We start from the raw sequence: 16,710 nt of genomic DNA on the forward strand, positions 1-16,710 counted from the left end.
TCCCTCAACAATCTGGAATCTCATTTTACTGATCTCAGAAGGATGGAAGGCTGAGTCAACCTTGAGTTGGTCAGGATGCAACTCCAGACTGAGGGCAGAGTTAGCCTGCAATACTGCATTCTGACCACTGCGCCACCACAAAGCTCCTTGGTGGGACTGACCAAAGTTGCTTGTTAACACACGTTCACTGTTCTCATGAGGGAGAATAAAATAAATAAAATTGGTGCCAAACATTTTGAGCTTTTGATATCAGCTTAGGTTCTGCCTCTTCTCCTTTTGGTTAAATGAATATTGTTCTACTTTCTGGTCTTTTTAAGCTATTTATGATTTTGTGTGTATAATTTTTAGAGCTTTGCACTGAATTTTTAATTTATTGTAGATATCACTAATTATACCCTGTTTTGACATGTATTCATACAGTTCATTAAAAAATAGTAAAATGTAATAGATATATTGTTGTCTGCATTATCAGGACAAAAAGCTAGAAAAAAGGGATGGAGGGCTAAAAATATTAGATATGGACTTATTAAGTTCAGTCCTCTGATTGGTATGCTGTTTTCCTCATTTGACTAAATAGCTCAATTTCTTTCTTTTGATTTAATTCCAGTGTACGTGGTGAGTGATGATTCCTTTTGTTACCAAAAGCAACCAAGAGATTTCTGCTGCATCTGTGTAGAAGCCAAAGAGGTACATAGATCACTATTTGCAATGTGTTTCAGTCACCACTTACTGTGGCTGACTCTACCAGAGATCCTGGGTGGTTCATAAATTAAAACCACAGAAAAATAATAATAAAGACAAAGGAACAAAATGGTGGCAAAACCTGGCAACAATGAGAAACCCGTTTCTCAGAAGGGCCTTCACTTAACCCTTGGAAAAGGCCTAGACAGTCAACCAGGTCTTCAGTGCTTTTTAAAAGCTCCGGTAGAGTCAGGAGTTACCCAGATCCTAGAAGCATCATTGCAGAAACCAAGCACTTCAATAAAGAAGGCATAGTTTTTGGGGTCCTGGTAGATGGCATTATTTAATTGAAAAAACCCAGACAGCGCCAGTGCTACCAGATTGGATCAACCGTGGGAGATAGGCAACCCCTCCAAATAACCAAATCTTATGCAGGTAGTTCTCAACTTATAACCACAATAGTGACCAGAATTTCCATTGCTAAGCAATGGAGTTGTAAAGCACAATATCTCCTAACTGCATCACTTTAGTAACAGCAATCCCAGCACTCCTCGTTGCTATTGTTAATCAAATTCCATGGGTGTTAGCCATTCTGTATTTGGAACATCCCAGCTCTGAGCCTCAGTTCTTACAAGGTAAGGGACTGCCTTCCCTTTAACTCCTCCCAACTGCCTATTTCCCCTCCCCGTCTCTGACTTTTTGGCTACACTGAACCCTGCCTTGTAGGGTGGCAAGCAGCCACCCCAGCCCAATTCCAGCCGCCCTCACCACCCTGCACTCCCAGGCCCCTGCTTGTCTTATGCTCCATTGCCCCAGCTGAGCTTCACAGTCTTTTTGTGGCCCTGCTGAGGCATGCCTGCACTATCCCTTCATGAGGCTGCTGCTAGTTACTTGAGGCCATCTTCCCCAAGTCTTGCAGGGAAACTGCTGTGAGCAACCTTGAGAAGAAAGCCTTGAGAAGAAAGCCTTGAATTATTACCCCCCCGTAGATAGGGCTCGCAACTTGGGAGTCCTCCTAGATTCGCGGCTTACCTTGGAAGATCACATGGTGCCTGTGACTAGGGGGGCTTTCGCCCAGGTTCGCCTGGTGCGCCAGTTGCGGCCCTATCTAAGCCGGGATGATTTATGCACGGTCACTCACGCGCTCGTGACCTTTCGTCTAGACTACTGCAACGCTCTCTACATGGGGCTTCCCTTGAGGACCACCCGGAGGCTCCAGCTGGTACAGAATGCAGCTGCGAGAGTTGTGTTGGGAGTCTCCCGATACTCCCATGTGACACCTCTGCTCCGTGAGCTGCATTGGTTGCCAGTTGTCTTCCGGGTGAGATTCAAGGTGCTAGTAATGGTGTTCAAAGCCCTCCATGGCATGGGGCCGGAGTACCTCAGGGAACATCTGCTGCCGGCATCAAGCTCCCTGCGCCCTGTGCGTTCCCACAGAGAGGGCCTCCTCAGGGTGCCACCGGTTAGAGAATGTCGACTGGTGGCCCCCAGGGGGAGATCCTTCTCTGTGGGCGCCCCGGAGCTATGGAACCAGCTACCGGTTGAGCTCCGGACAGCGCCCGATCTGCGCTCCTTTCGCCGCGATCTGAAAACATACTTGTTCGATCAAGCCGGCCTGGCCTGAAGGGGGATTGGTGGGGTTTTTATCATTTTTATTGGGGTTTTTACTATGTATCAATTGTATTTTAATTGGGCATGTATTTAATTATCTTTTAGTTTTTGTAAATTTCTGTGTTTTATTCTTGCCCTGTACACCGCCCTGAGTCCTCCGGGAGAAGGGCGATATAGAAATATTAATAAATTAAATTAAAATTAATTGTGTAGCCAGCAACAAGAGCAAGAAGATGTCAAAGGTCAGCTAGGGTGACAAGGGCTCTGAAGTGCAGGGGAACAAAAGGGTGTATATGGTGGGGGGGGAGAGGTGAGGGGGGAGCTGAAGTTCTCCAATGATTGTAAGTGCAAGCAGTCTGCCCAAATTTTTATGCTGTTATTGGGTGCTACAAACTTTGGAGATCAGATGTAAGTACCTTCATTCACCATTCATATTCTGTACCACCAATCCAATAACCCATCAAGGTTGCCTGTACTATTATGATATCAGAAAAATCTAACAGCCTATCCTTATGTTGAAAATAATTTGATAAAGGCTGGAAAGCCAATCCAATGGGAGCTGCTAATGGATTTTTGTCATGTAACTCTCATTTCTTTCACCTAGGAAAATATGTACATCTTAGCTCTTCAATCTGTCTATGAAGAGTCAATGCCTCGCCCATGTAAAGAAATGGTACGAGGAGAGATTTTGCCCAGTGCATGGATACTACAACCTGATACCAGGAATGGAAAAGACATCACTAAAGTCATATATATGGTACAGGTAGGTATCTGCAGAGCAAGACAAAAAGTTGTCGTGAAATATATATGGAAGATTGCTTTCTACAACATAGTGACAAAGCAAATAAAAACGTATCTAACAGCAATAAATTGTGCAAGGAAGTATGACAGGATTTTATTTAAGACTCTTACTTACAGGACCTTACAGCAAAGGCATTACTTATACATACTGATCTGCAGAGTTTTTCACTATTGCATTGTTGCTCAAGAAGCACAAAATAAGTGTTCGTTGGGGATGCAACCTCAGTTTTATTTTATTTTATTTATTTTTTAATAAACATTTGGTACTGAGTAAAGTGCCAGGAGCTGAAGTGCCTACCCTCTTCAAAGTTATTCTGTGGTACTAGGTCAAGACCCCAAAACTGTTACTCGGAACAAGCAAAGCATTGAACCTTAGCCAGCCTGGTATTGGTAAGATGCCAGGCTTCCGGAGCTTCTGTTCACAAGGCCGTAGGTATATCTGCCCAAGGAAAACTAAAATGAGATGGCATTATTCAAAAACAACTGGTATCCTTGCTCTGACTGTACTGTATATAATATATCCATAGTGATTAGTAGTATAAATCCAACCCATTTTATTGCCATTTTTGTAGGGCAGACTATCTAGCCTGTTTTATGTGCAGATTTTTAATACACTACACATGGACATAAATCTAGTGATCTGTTTTTTACACTGATCTGCGTGAGTGCCCCTGATTCCTTATTTTTTTTAATAGCAAAAATGCCCCACATTCATTGCAAGATGAAGCTAGCTACAGATGGTCCTCAATTTATAACAATTGGCTGACTTTTGTATTGCTAAGTGATGTTGTTATGCCTGATTTTATGACTCTTCTTTCCTGTGATCATTTGATGAATCACAAGTCATTAAGAGAACCACATGGTCACTAAAGGAATCTGGCTTCCACCATAGATGTTGCTTCTTAGAAGCCCCTTAAGGTTGCAAGTGACAGTGTGAACCCCAGATGCTGTAGCTGTCATAACTACATGCAAGGTGCCCCAATTTTGATCATGTGACCATGGAAACACTGCAATGGTCATAAATGCGAGGACTGGTCGCAAGTCACTTTTTCCAGTGCCATCGTTATCTTCAAATAGTTGTTAAAAGAATGGCTGTAAGTCGAGGACTGTATTGACATTGTGGGGAAGCTGGGGATATGTTTTTTTTATTTATTTTAAAATAAATAAATGTTAGCTATCTAATTCTGTGTGCAGAGCAAACACAATGTTAAAACAATAAGCGTCACCTGAGAGGTTATAACTAAGATGTGCAAATGTCTGTCATGGCAGCTTTAAATGTCTTTAGAACTTAATTCCTAAAAAGATGCTGAGATGCGCAAAGGATTGTAATCAACCAGTTCCGTATCTACCTGAGAAACGCTTGATATTGTTGCTCTTTGAAATCTGCATTTGCAGGGATAGAAGACTTCTGCAGTACATCCCACCTGTAGGAGTTCCCTTATACTGTATGTACTGCATGGATGTTATGGCTGCAATCTGGCGACACTTTACCGAATTATTCTGGGGTAGTCACAGCAGTCATGGATTATGATCATTCATTCGGCAACTGTATGAAATTATGAAGGCCCTAGAAAAAAAGTTACTTACAACCAGTCTCCAAAGTTACAGATATTGCAGTACCTCTTGCGGTCACATGATCAAACTGTGGGAGCTTGGCAGCTCGCTCACACTTATGACCGAAGGAGTATTTCAACTCCCCCACCAATCTTTTGGCCACCCTGTGAAGTAGCACTGTTTTTCAGAAGCATTGCCAAATATTGGCTAAGATTTTTTTTTTAATTATTGCAGGTTGACCTTGGTGCCCCAGCGATTCCTGTAAGACTGCTGAGCTCTTTCGTAAAGCGGCAACCTTTGGTAATTGCTCAGCTTTCCCATTTTCTCACCACTTAGATGGCATAATACATACTATCAACAAGCTCTGTTTCAGTGACAAAATGTAAATACCAGCGATACCAGGATTTCCTTTCCAAAACTGATGGCAGGAAGAAAGCCTTGCCCGTCTACACAAAATCATAAATAATTATTCCGCATTGCAAATTTGTTCTCATTCAGTTAGAAAAAAATCTTGAATGAGATTTTTGTTTGGTGGTTTAGAGAAAAGGCAACTTTTACAGATACACTGATCAAGAGGTTTTCCTTGAAATATCGATTTTACACTGATTTTTTTCCCCTTAAATCAGATGATTCTGGAAAGGCTTCTGGTGCAGTAAAACGCAAAAGAACGTTTTTTTAAAAGGAACATTTCATTTTGGAAGCTAAACTAAGCTACTGTACAGCTCTTTGTAGAGTGCCTGATCAATGAAAAATGCTTAACAATTCTCTACAGTGTTACTGGCTGGAGCAGCAACTAACTCAAGGGAGTGCTAACTTGTGAAGATGTGAACTGGTTATTGCTTTCTCTCAGTCAGATATGCAACTCAGGAAGAGAGACGATGTTCTGTTACAGGATACACTTTTTCACGCTACACAATCACTCCGCCATAAGACATGTTGAAAACCAGTAAGACAACAGCATTAATGCAACTTCTCTTACATAGCTACCACATTTTGAATGTTGGAGAGGGGTTTCTGTCACAGCATCTCATTCAGCAAATATCCTTGCCCCTCTTCTTTTACTGGAAGAGCAACAGAAACAGTGGTAATGAAAATAAGCTCAAAGCAGAGAAAGTCCACCAAGGTTTTACCCCATGACTTTATCAGCTTGAAAAATTAAACCTCTCAGTCTCAACTCTTCATGTCATATCGATTTGCATTCCCATGAGCTGCTTCATAAAATTGCATTTTTATATGTACGCTCTTCAATGTGCTTTTTAGCAGTAAATATGATTGTATAAAATAAATGCCAAACCATTCATGTAATTAAGTTCAAAGTGAATGAGCATAGAATTAACATTTTCATCCCTCACTGTTCCTATAGCAATTAGTGTTTGAAAGTAGGTTTTATTCATATGAATGTGCACCCTATTTGATTGAAGTTATTTCTAAGAATACAAATCAAGTTATGTAACCTAGAATTACTGCTACCTATTACCATTTTCTGCCAGCCTTCTTTTAGTAATTAGAAACTTGCTAATCCTGGAGGAAGACAGTGGCACATTTCTTGTCAAGAAAATTGAACGATTATGCCTGTGTGGTCCCCAGGAGTCAAACTGAATTTGAGGGTGTATTCCCCCCTTGAGAGCTTAAGGTGTTTTACAACCAGTCTGTTACTACAACTCTTTACTGCCCCCAACTTAAATTGCAGCATTTTATAAATTAAAAATTAAGTGGTATTATTCCTTAAAACAAAACCGTTGAGTTTGGGAGAAAAAACGACAGGCTGTAAAACATGTCACCGATCTTTGAAATTGTTGGAAAGCAATTCAGTAATTATGGTAGCATAAAATGGTAAGAAACAACAGGTTTTCAGAGGCTGCCCAGAGACAACGTGGTGTTTTCCATCTCCTATTTTTGCTTCTCTTTCCCCACAAATATGTAGAAAGTGCCTTCGAATACTAAAGGGAACTGCTTGCGCTTTTTGTTAAAACAATAGGGTGTAAAACTAATTCACTGATCTGAATTAGTTGGGGACTGTGGGCAGCATAAATGAAACTATATTTCAGTGCATATTGACTTGCCTTTGTTAAGTAGACATCAACTTGGCATGTGGCACAAGCATAAGTATCAGATGATCCAAATAAAGCACAGACAGTGGCTGACAAAATAATTGTTGATCAATGCCAAGCAGTTGATGCAACTATAGAAATAATGTGTAGCATTTGAAATACTAGCTTCGTTGTCCTCTGTGTTACTTGAAGTGGGAGGTAGAGATTATCTACTCTACCAGAAATCACATCGTTTAAGATGGAAAGCAGTTCTGACTGCATTCCAAGAATCACCGACTACTTACTGTGTTTGTTTTTTTCTTTACTTTTTGAACCTGACACCCCTATTAATGAATCAAGCAATTTTAGCAGGCATGTCTAAGATAGACTCCTCTCATAATAGGGATGTGCTTGTCAAAGGATGATGTTTTATTGTACAGAACATCAGATGTTTATTTTTATAACTGCATACAACTGTTTGTTTCTATGTTTACAAATTAAGTTATTTATATATACTTATTTTGAAATGATTTTATATGCTGAAGCTAATTATTATGTTTTACGGTTATTCAATTAATGTATGCTTTCTAGAAATAATTGTTACATTAAAATATATTTATATAATACTTTTTTGCACTTATAACACTATGGTACCTGTGAATGCCTGGGGTAGGAAGAATAGTCTTAAAGTGGGGCAAAATCTTTTATTGAATGTGACAAAATATACCACTTTATTGAAATATACCTTCAGCCCATATCTGCTTTTAACCAAGATTGCTATTTTCATATCCTCACAATAAATACTTTTTTATATATAGAAAATGGCTAAAAGTGGCATTTTTCCTGCTGAATTCTCCCCCCCCCCAAAAAAAATAAATTTTACTATTTTAGAATACCAGAGTAAATAACTTAAGCCAGTGCTTCTCAATCTTGGCAAATTGAGAATTTCAGAATTCCCAAGCCAGCAAAGCTGGTTGTGCAATTCTGGGAGTTGGTCCCCCATCTTCAACTTGCCAAGGTTGAGAGTCGCTGGCTTAAGCCGTGTATTTTCCACACATTTTTCAGAATAGAGCTTCTGAATAGCCCAGCAAAAACTAACCCAATAGCCATCTCATCCAGAAATCTGCTGAGTAAAATTTTGGGGATCACTTCTAAGGAAGACAGAAAAAGATAAAGATGTATGCCCCATTTTCCCCATTACCTTTAATAATAAAACAAGCAGGTTTCCAGAAGAAAACTACATTACTATAGTGCAAGAAAAAAGGAAAGAAAAGGAAAGGAAAGAAGACAGTTCATAGGAAATTCAATTTCATATCAGCATTATGCCAGTCCTTGTCTCAGCCTTTTCCAAGATTGTAGAGCTGTCTTCTACATAAATACTTTTTAAAGCAAATGTTTCAGTTTATAATTAAATGGTAGCATCATTCAAAACAATATTCCTCATAAAACTAATTTTCTCTCCATTAGAAAATCACAAATACAAAATGTGGCAAGGGCAGGCAACCTTAAAAAAAAATCCAAGCCAATATTAGTGCTCTGATAGCAATGATTATATTTCCAGACGTCGTTCAACTGAAAAAAAAATCAAGTACCGGTATGAGCATCTATTAAATACCCGATTAAATACCAAGAATACATTTAGTTTTACTTGTCAATGGTTCAGTGGGATTCACTGCAAGGTAAGAATTCTCTTCATGTTAGAAACAGATCCCTTCAGAGTGTTTCTCCCATCTATAAAGATTCTGGAACTTGGAAGCCACAAATTTCTATACAAAAGAAGTTTTGCTCCTGCAGCTCTAATTAAGGTGCTTGAATTGGCTTTTTCCTTGTTCTCCAATACAGTACACTGGAGAGACATCACCTTTGAAGACAAGATCCATACTAATTCTGAGTGCAATTTTGTCAGGGCATTTATAAACAATCCTAACAATTTTTAAACATGGCAATTCTGCTAACTTTGGGCTGCAACTGTTTCTCTTGGCTGCGATCCTAAATCACAAGCAAAAGTCTTTGGCTCTGTGGTATGAGGTTTGGAAATGAATATTCTTAACACAGCTTCTAATTCCTTTGAAAAGTCCTACAAAGAAAAAAAAACATGTTAGCAATATTTGATTGGGATTTTTTTTTGCTCATCAGTACAAGTGGTTTAACAACAAGTATGCCTGTTATTGCCTTTGTTGTTTTACAAGTATTTCTATATTTAAGGTCATTAACAATAAGAAATAAAATAGTAGTTAGCACCATTGTTAAACTGAGGATTTCCTGAAGATGCCAGGATCTTTCCTGAAAACTGGGGAAGTGTGGGGCACATCTGGTAAGAATTCTGAGAGTGTACGTTCCATATATTGGCGCAATACACAAAATTGTTTTCTCTGGGTCCCACAGCCTTCAGAAAGCGAAGGTGTCTTTAACAGTCTTCTCTTACTAATCTTAATGTTCTGACAAAGTGCATCTTGAGCTAGGGCTTAATAGCTAGAAGACAGCCTAAGACTTAAGCTGTCAAAAGGAACAATTTAAACTGGCGGGTTGGAAATCAATTTGTCATGATCACGGGCCGGCAACCCAGTCGTCCTCTGCCATTTACACAGAGAGAGAGACAGAGACAGAGAGAGGTACTTGCGCTTCCCTTCTCTCTCTCTCTCTCTCTCTCTCTCTCTCTCTCTCTCTCTCTCTCTCTCTCTCTCTCTCTCTCTCTCTCTCTCCCCGCAGGAAGCAGCAGGAAGCAGCAGCTCTCTCTCTCACACACACACACACTCACTCACTCACACTGAGTGTGGGAAGAGGACTGGCAGACCAAGGGCAGGAGAGCCAGCTCAGTAAGAATGTGTGTCAGCTTGTCGGAGAACAGCGTGAAGACAGAAGATCGGAGAGAGTGAGATAGAGGGGGAAAAGAGAGGGAGGGAGAGAAAGAGAGGAAGGGAGGGAGGGAGAGGGAGGGAGGGAGGGAGAGAACTCATGCGCAGCAGCCTCTATTTCCTCTATTTCTTTTTAATTAAACTCTTTTGCGGCTCTCAGTGTTTTCTTTTCTCTGGGAAACGGGTCCAAGTGGCTCTTTTGAGTGTTTAAGGTTGCCGATCCCTGGTCTAGATAATAGATGATAATTCTACAAAGGGCTAAATGTCTTCTGATTGTTGTAACTGTCACAGTTTGAAACTCTTGGAAACTGTAAAGAGTTGCTCATCATAGAACATATTGCAGCAATCCACTGAGATGTAACCAAGGTTTAGCTATCAACTGTCAGATCTAGCCAGCTTAGAAATCATTATAACTGGTACATTAATTCACCAACAGCTGGAGATCAAGAAACACTCCTGGGCTGCAAACCTTTTTCAAAAAGAATGCAATTCTATCCAGAATGTCTAATTTCAGAACCTGGTTTTCTTACTACCAACTGAAGTGAGCCCAGATAATCAATACTGTGCACTTCTGCAGTTGCAGAGCTACTGCATTCTTGATTAGAAATAGTATCCAGCAATCATTTCCCACTACTTCTGGTTCAAATTGCTTTTTTATTAATAGTCTTCTCACTGGCATCTTTAAGGTAGGACAGACACACCCCTTCTGCAAGGAAGCAACACTCGATCCTAGGGTCTCAAACTCCAGTTGTCCTAATTGCCTCTAGGATTAGTTCATAAAATATCTAGTGAGCCAAAAATGATGAAAATCCTGATACACTATTAAATACAACCTTATTAAACTGTTTTTTAAAAAAACTATACTACTTTTCCGTATCACATCGGTCACTTCAACCGTCCTCTTAGAAGCACTCCAAGTGGGCTGTCACTTTCTCCCTTTTCATTCATTCAGCTATCCTACTTTTTGCTTCATCATTTTTAGGAGGGCTGACTTCGTGAAAAGGAAGATAGTATGAACTAAAGCCTATTTGGAGCACTATTCAGAAACAATGCAGAACATCTAAACATTAATTTTCAACAGTGTACTCCAGAATATAAATATTTGTTTGTACAGAACACAGAAATGAGCTTTTAAAAATATTATTGCAAATATAGGAAAAAAAGGATCCCAGGTCAACATGCTGTGCATTGTTCTCAAATTAAACTTACCAAAGGCCATGTTTGCTGCTGGAGGTCATGCAAACCGTCCTCTATCTCTGTACTTGTCATCAATCCATGCTCAACAAGACCATGAAGCATGAATAAAAACAAGCCCCACTGCAACGAAACAAAAAAATATATATCACAGGCCTTACCAACAGTACTTACCATGCAAACCTAAAAACTGCAGTAAGTGCTCTGAGATATACAGTTGTTTGTAATAGAAATCATATATGCAGAAATTTCTTATCACTTCAAGTGCTTTTCTTTTTAGTGACAGCTAATTCATCTACAGATAATCTGACTATTAGAAAATTTAGCCTTCAGCTACTTTTATTATGTGGAAATTAGTGGAAATAACTAGAATATATTGGTTTATTAAAAACACTGAAAATCAGCTGGGAAATATTACTTAGCAATATTACCTGGAAGTATGTCAAGTAGCAGAGTAACAGTCAGCAGACTGGTTAAGTTTATAAATGCATCAGAAATTGAGACGTTATACATATATCTCAAATTAAAATCTGTTTGCAGTAGATGGAGGTGACACTCAAACTTCTTTCTTTGTTGCAGGATCCAATCCAAGTTGGTCACCAGGACGAGAAGTTTAGTCTTTCAAGCTTTTGGACTCGTGCTGGTGTCCATCTTCAGGGAACTTCTCTCTCTCCAGAATGGACACAGGACGAGTCCAAAAGCTTGAAGAATAAACTTCTGGCCCCGGTGATTGACCCAGATTGGATCCTGCAACATTACCCTAGGACACATATATTTGCCTTCATTCATCTTTCTTTGTTTTCATTAACATCTGGAGTTTCCCTTAAATTCATATTTTGCTTTTTGATTTTTTTAAACATACTCTGTCTACTCTTAGTCTTATGGAATGAAACACTTATATTTGCATTTTTAATTAACACCTTTTGTAAATAAATTCCATATTGATTCAACAATTCTATTCTGTGAGGGCACACAACTACCATGCTTCTCCGAAAATAAGACCCACCCAGAAAATAAGCCCTAGCCTGATTTTTAGGGTGTGCCTAATATCAGCCTGGATGACCTCCAAGGTCCCTTCCAAATAATAATAATAATAATAATAATAATAATAATAATAATAATAATAATAATAATAATAATAATAATAATAATAATTATTATTATTATTATTATTATTATTATTACTAAGCCCTACCCAAAAAAATATATCCCAGAAATTAATCATGTCAATAGGATGGGTTGCTTTTTGTTTCATGGCTTTGCCTTTTCGTCTTATTTGCTCCAAACCAAAAAGTAGAAATAGGGAAAATGTCTACTAAGAAAAAGAAATCTTTTGTCTCATTGAGGAGTGCTTGGCAGCACCTTTTTCTAATTTCATAGTAATGGGTTTAAGTAGCTAAGAAAAAGTTACTGCCATATTACCAAATACTTTTCATATACAGCCCACAGTTCACAAAAATATATTCTGGGGGGGGGTGTCTTTCTATTTTCCTGTAACAATCTTACGGATCAGCCAAAGACTGACTCTATCTCCTACCTCATCTGCAAAAAACAAGAAGAAAGAGCAAGAACAGTGTGATTTGAAGTGTCTCTAAAAGATTTTGAACAGCCCCACCTCGTGATCTTTGTTGCCTGCAAGGTAGGTGATGTTTTTTTGACTGAACATCAACTGTAATGGTACAGGTGCCTGAAAATTATCTTTCCACATGGACAGCAGAGATTTCAGGAGACTGGAGATGAGGTGGTATCTCGACTGCTGCTGCTCTGGCATTTTGGGAGATGGAAAGTTAAGCTCCTGGATTGGAACACGATCTGAAACTATAAGCAAGTAAAATGGAAACATTGGCCTGATCTGTGAAGCTTCTTTCCAGTCCTGCCAGCCAATTTAAAAGGGTTCTAGAAACTCCACAGCAGATGGGAAGCCTTCTAAGCATCCACATCCAATAAGAACCTCTGAACATTCTTTAAACAGGAAAATAGGCAGCATTGGGACTGGGGAGCTGGAATGCCCCAGTTTCAACTTATTTTGAAATAAATAATTTTCTTCTATTTAGAAAAAGAAGAGCCTAATGTTGGGAAAGATTGAGGGCAAGAGAAGAAGGGAACGACAGAGAATGAGGTGGTTGGATGGAGTTACTGAAGCAGTAGGCGTGAGCCTAAATGGACTCCAGAAGATGGTAGAGGACAGGAAGGCCTGGAGGAACCTTGTCCATGGGGTCACGATGGGTCGGACACGACTTCGCAACTAACAACAATGTAGAAAAAAGCAGCCCAGGCCAATACTGATACAAGACAGGCTGTTAGCATAACATAGCCAAAAACAAATTTAACGAAAGTAGAATACTTCAGAAAATTTCAAAATCTTTTCATCTTCGTCATTTTATTAAAGGTAAAGGTAAAGGTTCCCCCGCACATGCGTGCTAGTCGTTTCCGACTCTAGGGGCCATTTTTACATGCTTTCGAACTGCTAGGTTGGCAGAAGCTGGGACGAGTAACAGGCGCTCACTCTGCTACGCGGCACTCGGGATTCGACCCGCCAAACTGCCAGTCTTCTGATCAACAAACTCAGTGTCCTAACCCACTGAGCCACCGCGTCCCTCATCGTCATTTTATTAGGCTAACTCAAAAGGTTTATACTGTTAAAGTTTTGAAGCTTGGTAATCTAAATACTTCAGCTTTATATACTAGTTCACAAATTTTGAAGTCAGGTTCGGTATAATTCATTCAGGCTATATATGGCTCAATATGATTACGGGGTTGTACAATGGGAATTTAATATATGGCTGAAGAATAAAAGAAAGAAAAACAAGGAATACTTATAAAAAGGAAAACGTTAGAATTCTAACCTAGGAGTGATGCCAGCTCAATGGTGCACTTAGCCAGTTGTTGCTCTGATGCTGGGCAGATGAACTGAAACACAGAAAAATGAAATATTTCTATTCATGCAATATTTATCAATCTATGAATGATCAGGTATTTGTAGTGATTAATACATGCAAAAATATTTAAACTGTGACTGTGCTTTACATACAAATGAAGTCTATTTTCAGATTGTTTATTGCCGAATGTTCGCATGTATTTTAGAAATGAAGTGTATAAGAATCTAAGAATGATCCTGCTGGATCAGACAGGACCAAATTCTAGCATTTTTTCTCAGGGACTAAGCAAAAACCTGGGAAGTGTTCACAAACAGCAGGCAGATCACAGAATCTGAGCTGAAAGGGACATAGGAGATTATCAAGTCCAATCCCCTGCATGCTGTAGAAGTTATCAGACGATCCCCATTATCTGTTTGAAAGCTTCCAGTAAAGGGGAAGAAACCACTCCACACAGTAATTTATTCTATTGATTCGTATGGCAGGTTGTTCTTCCTAATGTCTAATCTGTACCTACATGCTTGAAGTTTCATCCCACTCATTTTGGTCTTGTCCTCTGGAACAAGTGAGAGTAAGTTTGTCCCTCTATAATGTGACAGCTGTAAGATTGAGATGGGTGTGTAAGTGTCTTCAAATGTCTTCAGCCATCTTGGCTGGCCTTCTCTGGACTTGCTCGTTTATCAATATCTTCCTTAATGCACACCTTTCTCCTGCTGTTGCTGCCCTGAAGCTGGCATTAGGAGGCAAGCTGATCCCAAGTAAACACAGGGCTTACACTAAATAGTTCTTGATAAACCCAAACTTCCACAGAATTACCTAATTCTCTTTAAAAACCACAAAGTTAATGATGCCATTATATCTTATAGTAATGATTTGCATAGTTTGCTTCTACACCTATATAACTGCTTTGTACTTTTGTTTACAAAATATTTTCTAAGGCAGCAGCTCCCAACCCCTTTGGCACCAAGGGCTGGTTTTGTGAAACACCGTTTTTCAATGGACCAGGGGTGACAGTGGTGGCTTTCGGTTTCACTTCCTCGCCCGCTGTTCACCTCCAGCTATGCAGCCTGGTTTCTAACAGGCCACGTGACCCGGCGGCTGGGGACCCCGTTCTATGAAATATCCCAACAAGTAGTTTTCCTTGGAGAAAAAGACACAAAATCAGAAACAACAAGCCAACTTAAGCTGAATTAAAAAATGAAGCTACCTTTCTGCACTGAAGTGTCTGGCTCACCCTTTCCAACAAGCTTTCCAAGTCAGCAAACTGGATTTCTTCATTTTCTTCTCTGGGGCCTATAGCAACACAGAGCAGATCCTAGAATAACAGAAGCATTTGTGACTCAGGATGCATATAAGTATTCTAGGATCTCCAAAACATATTGAAAACCCAACATTTCACCATGGACAAGAACCACAACCCTGAGCCCATTTTTAGGGTACTGCCACCCCCAGACAGCAAACCGTACTACAGAATTTCTACCTACAGGCTGGACTGTTCTATTACAATAAAATCCACAATGGACAGTGACCTTTATTTGCAAAAATTGCTGATAAAGGGCAGAAAAGAGCAGAGACAGACCTTGATTTCACCAATTATCTGGGAAGGGAATGCTGTTTGATGGCAGCAGCTTGGAGAGCAGTCCTTCTTCCTCAGTATAATTTCACTGCCACTCGACTGGGAAAGCATCTGAACTTTTAGCATGCGACTGAAGGTGGCTTTTACTTCTCTCTTGATCAGGGCTGTAAGAAACAAACAAACAAATTAAACAAACAGCTATTCTGTCAACAACCTATCCGTTTCTGTATTCAGGAATCAACTCTGGAATCTACAGCTTCCTTAATGTTCATTCAAAAGGAAGAATAATGTGGGTGTCTTTGACAAATTGCTAAAATACTTCAACAAGTAAAAGTAAAACCAGTGGCTCTGCCCTCAGAAGACAATTTCTGAAAAAGTCTTATCCTTTATTATCGGTCACGGAAACCCTGCACCACAATAATGGATGAACAGGTTGGGGGTAGGAGTACATGGTATTTTTATTCCAAACTCTTTATGGATAATAACTAGCAGCTTGAACTGGCCTGAGCTCAGTAATTCCCACAAACTAGGAACAAGAAGGAACTTGCTGTATTTTTATTCTGAAAATAAAAGTGGTAACAAGAGACAAGGTTCTACTAGATCCACCCACTGTCAGCTTATAGGCAGGCAATTGAGATATTTCTATTTTGTCAAGCATTTAATTATTTTTACATGGTTGTGATGGAACAATGTGACACATTCTTTTATAAATAAAAGTGCACCATATGACAGTGATAGCTTAAATGTCTCAGTCCACCTTAAATAACCACATTAGCCTTAATTACTAATGATTCACACTAAACAGAAGTCAAAACTGAATACCTGCAATATTTGTAGTGAGCCAACTGCAAGCCTTCTCGGTAGCCAATCCCACTGCAATATTTGCTGCGCAATTCAAAACCTTGGAGGTGAGAACAACAATGACATATTGTTACTTTTGGAGGCCTCCTGAAAGCTCCCACAGGTGTAATGAAAGGGGACAGAGCAATTCAGTCAAAGAGCACAAGCGGTAGCAAACAGATTAAATCGAAAGGAAAATTGAACCAGACAAAAAATTGAAAAACTGATTTTAGCCTCTCACGCTCCAACTACTGAAGATGGTAACAGGTTATGAGTGCCTATGACCGTGGTGGCGAACCTATGCCACACGTGCCACAGGTGGCACACAGAGCCCTCTCTGTGGGCACGCGCGCCATTGCCCCAGTCCTAGGCCTTCAGCTGGGTTTTATAAAACCTTTTTGCTTTAGGCCTCCACTGCCGTGTGCAAAAAAAAAGGTTCAATCAATGAATCAATTTCAACTTCTTGCGGGAAAAAAACCCTCACAAAGTTGGAATAGATTGATAAAAACCTTTAGTCCCACCCAGTCTGCCGTTACCACCGCAGCCACGCCCACCCAATGGGCCACACCACCCAATGGGCCACGCCCACCCAATGGGCCATGCCCACCTGGCACCCGACTATACATAAGTGGGTTTTGGGTTGCAGTTTGGGCACTCGGTCTCTAAAAGGTTCGCCATCACTGGCCTACGAC

At 39.9% G+C, this 16,710-nt stretch overlaps 2 protein-coding genes across 2 annotated transcripts in view; one reads left to right on the top strand and one right to left on the bottom strand.

The window, feature by feature from the left end:
* STARD9 (StAR related lipid transfer domain containing 9) overlaps window positions 1–5,052 on the top strand; it is a gene marked incomplete at its 5' end in the record, with an annotated part of 105,425 nt that extends 100,373 nt beyond the window's left edge. The window contains 3 exons of the mRNA XM_083355843.1: window positions 608–687; window positions 2,897–3,055; window positions 4,882–5,052. Coding sequence (XP_083211969.1) covers window positions 608–687; window positions 2,897–3,055; window positions 4,882–4,983 — 341 coding nt within the window. The 3' untranslated portion in view covers window positions 4,984–5,052. The remainder of the gene's footprint in view (window positions 1–607; window positions 688–2,896; window positions 3,056–4,881) is intronic.
* A 3,487-nt stretch (window positions 5,053–8,539) lies between these two features.
* The window catches only part of CDAN1 (codanin 1), a 37,532-nt gene continuing 29,361 nt past the window's right edge, over window positions 8,540–16,710 (bottom strand). The window contains exons 22-28 of the mRNA XM_083374110.1: window positions 16,001–16,079; window positions 15,182–15,342; window positions 14,810–14,917; window positions 13,573–13,636; window positions 12,342–12,544; window positions 10,742–10,849; window positions 8,540–8,754 (exon numbers count right to left, since the gene is read on the bottom strand). Of these exons, the coding sequence (XP_083230236.1) occupies window positions 8,629–8,754; window positions 10,742–10,849; window positions 12,342–12,544; window positions 13,573–13,636; window positions 14,810–14,917; window positions 15,182–15,342; window positions 16,001–16,079 (849 nt within the window). The 3' untranslated portion in view covers window positions 8,540–8,628. The remainder of the gene's footprint in view (window positions 8,755–10,741; window positions 10,850–12,341; window positions 12,545–13,572; window positions 13,637–14,809; window positions 14,918–15,181; window positions 15,343–16,000; window positions 16,080–16,710) is intronic.

The sequence above is a fragment of the Vipera ursinii genome, assembly GCF_947247035.1.
Source record: "Vipera ursinii genome assembly, chromosome: 1".
Classification (NCBI taxonomy): Eukaryota; Metazoa; Chordata; class Lepidosauria; order Squamata; family Viperidae; genus Vipera; species Vipera ursinii.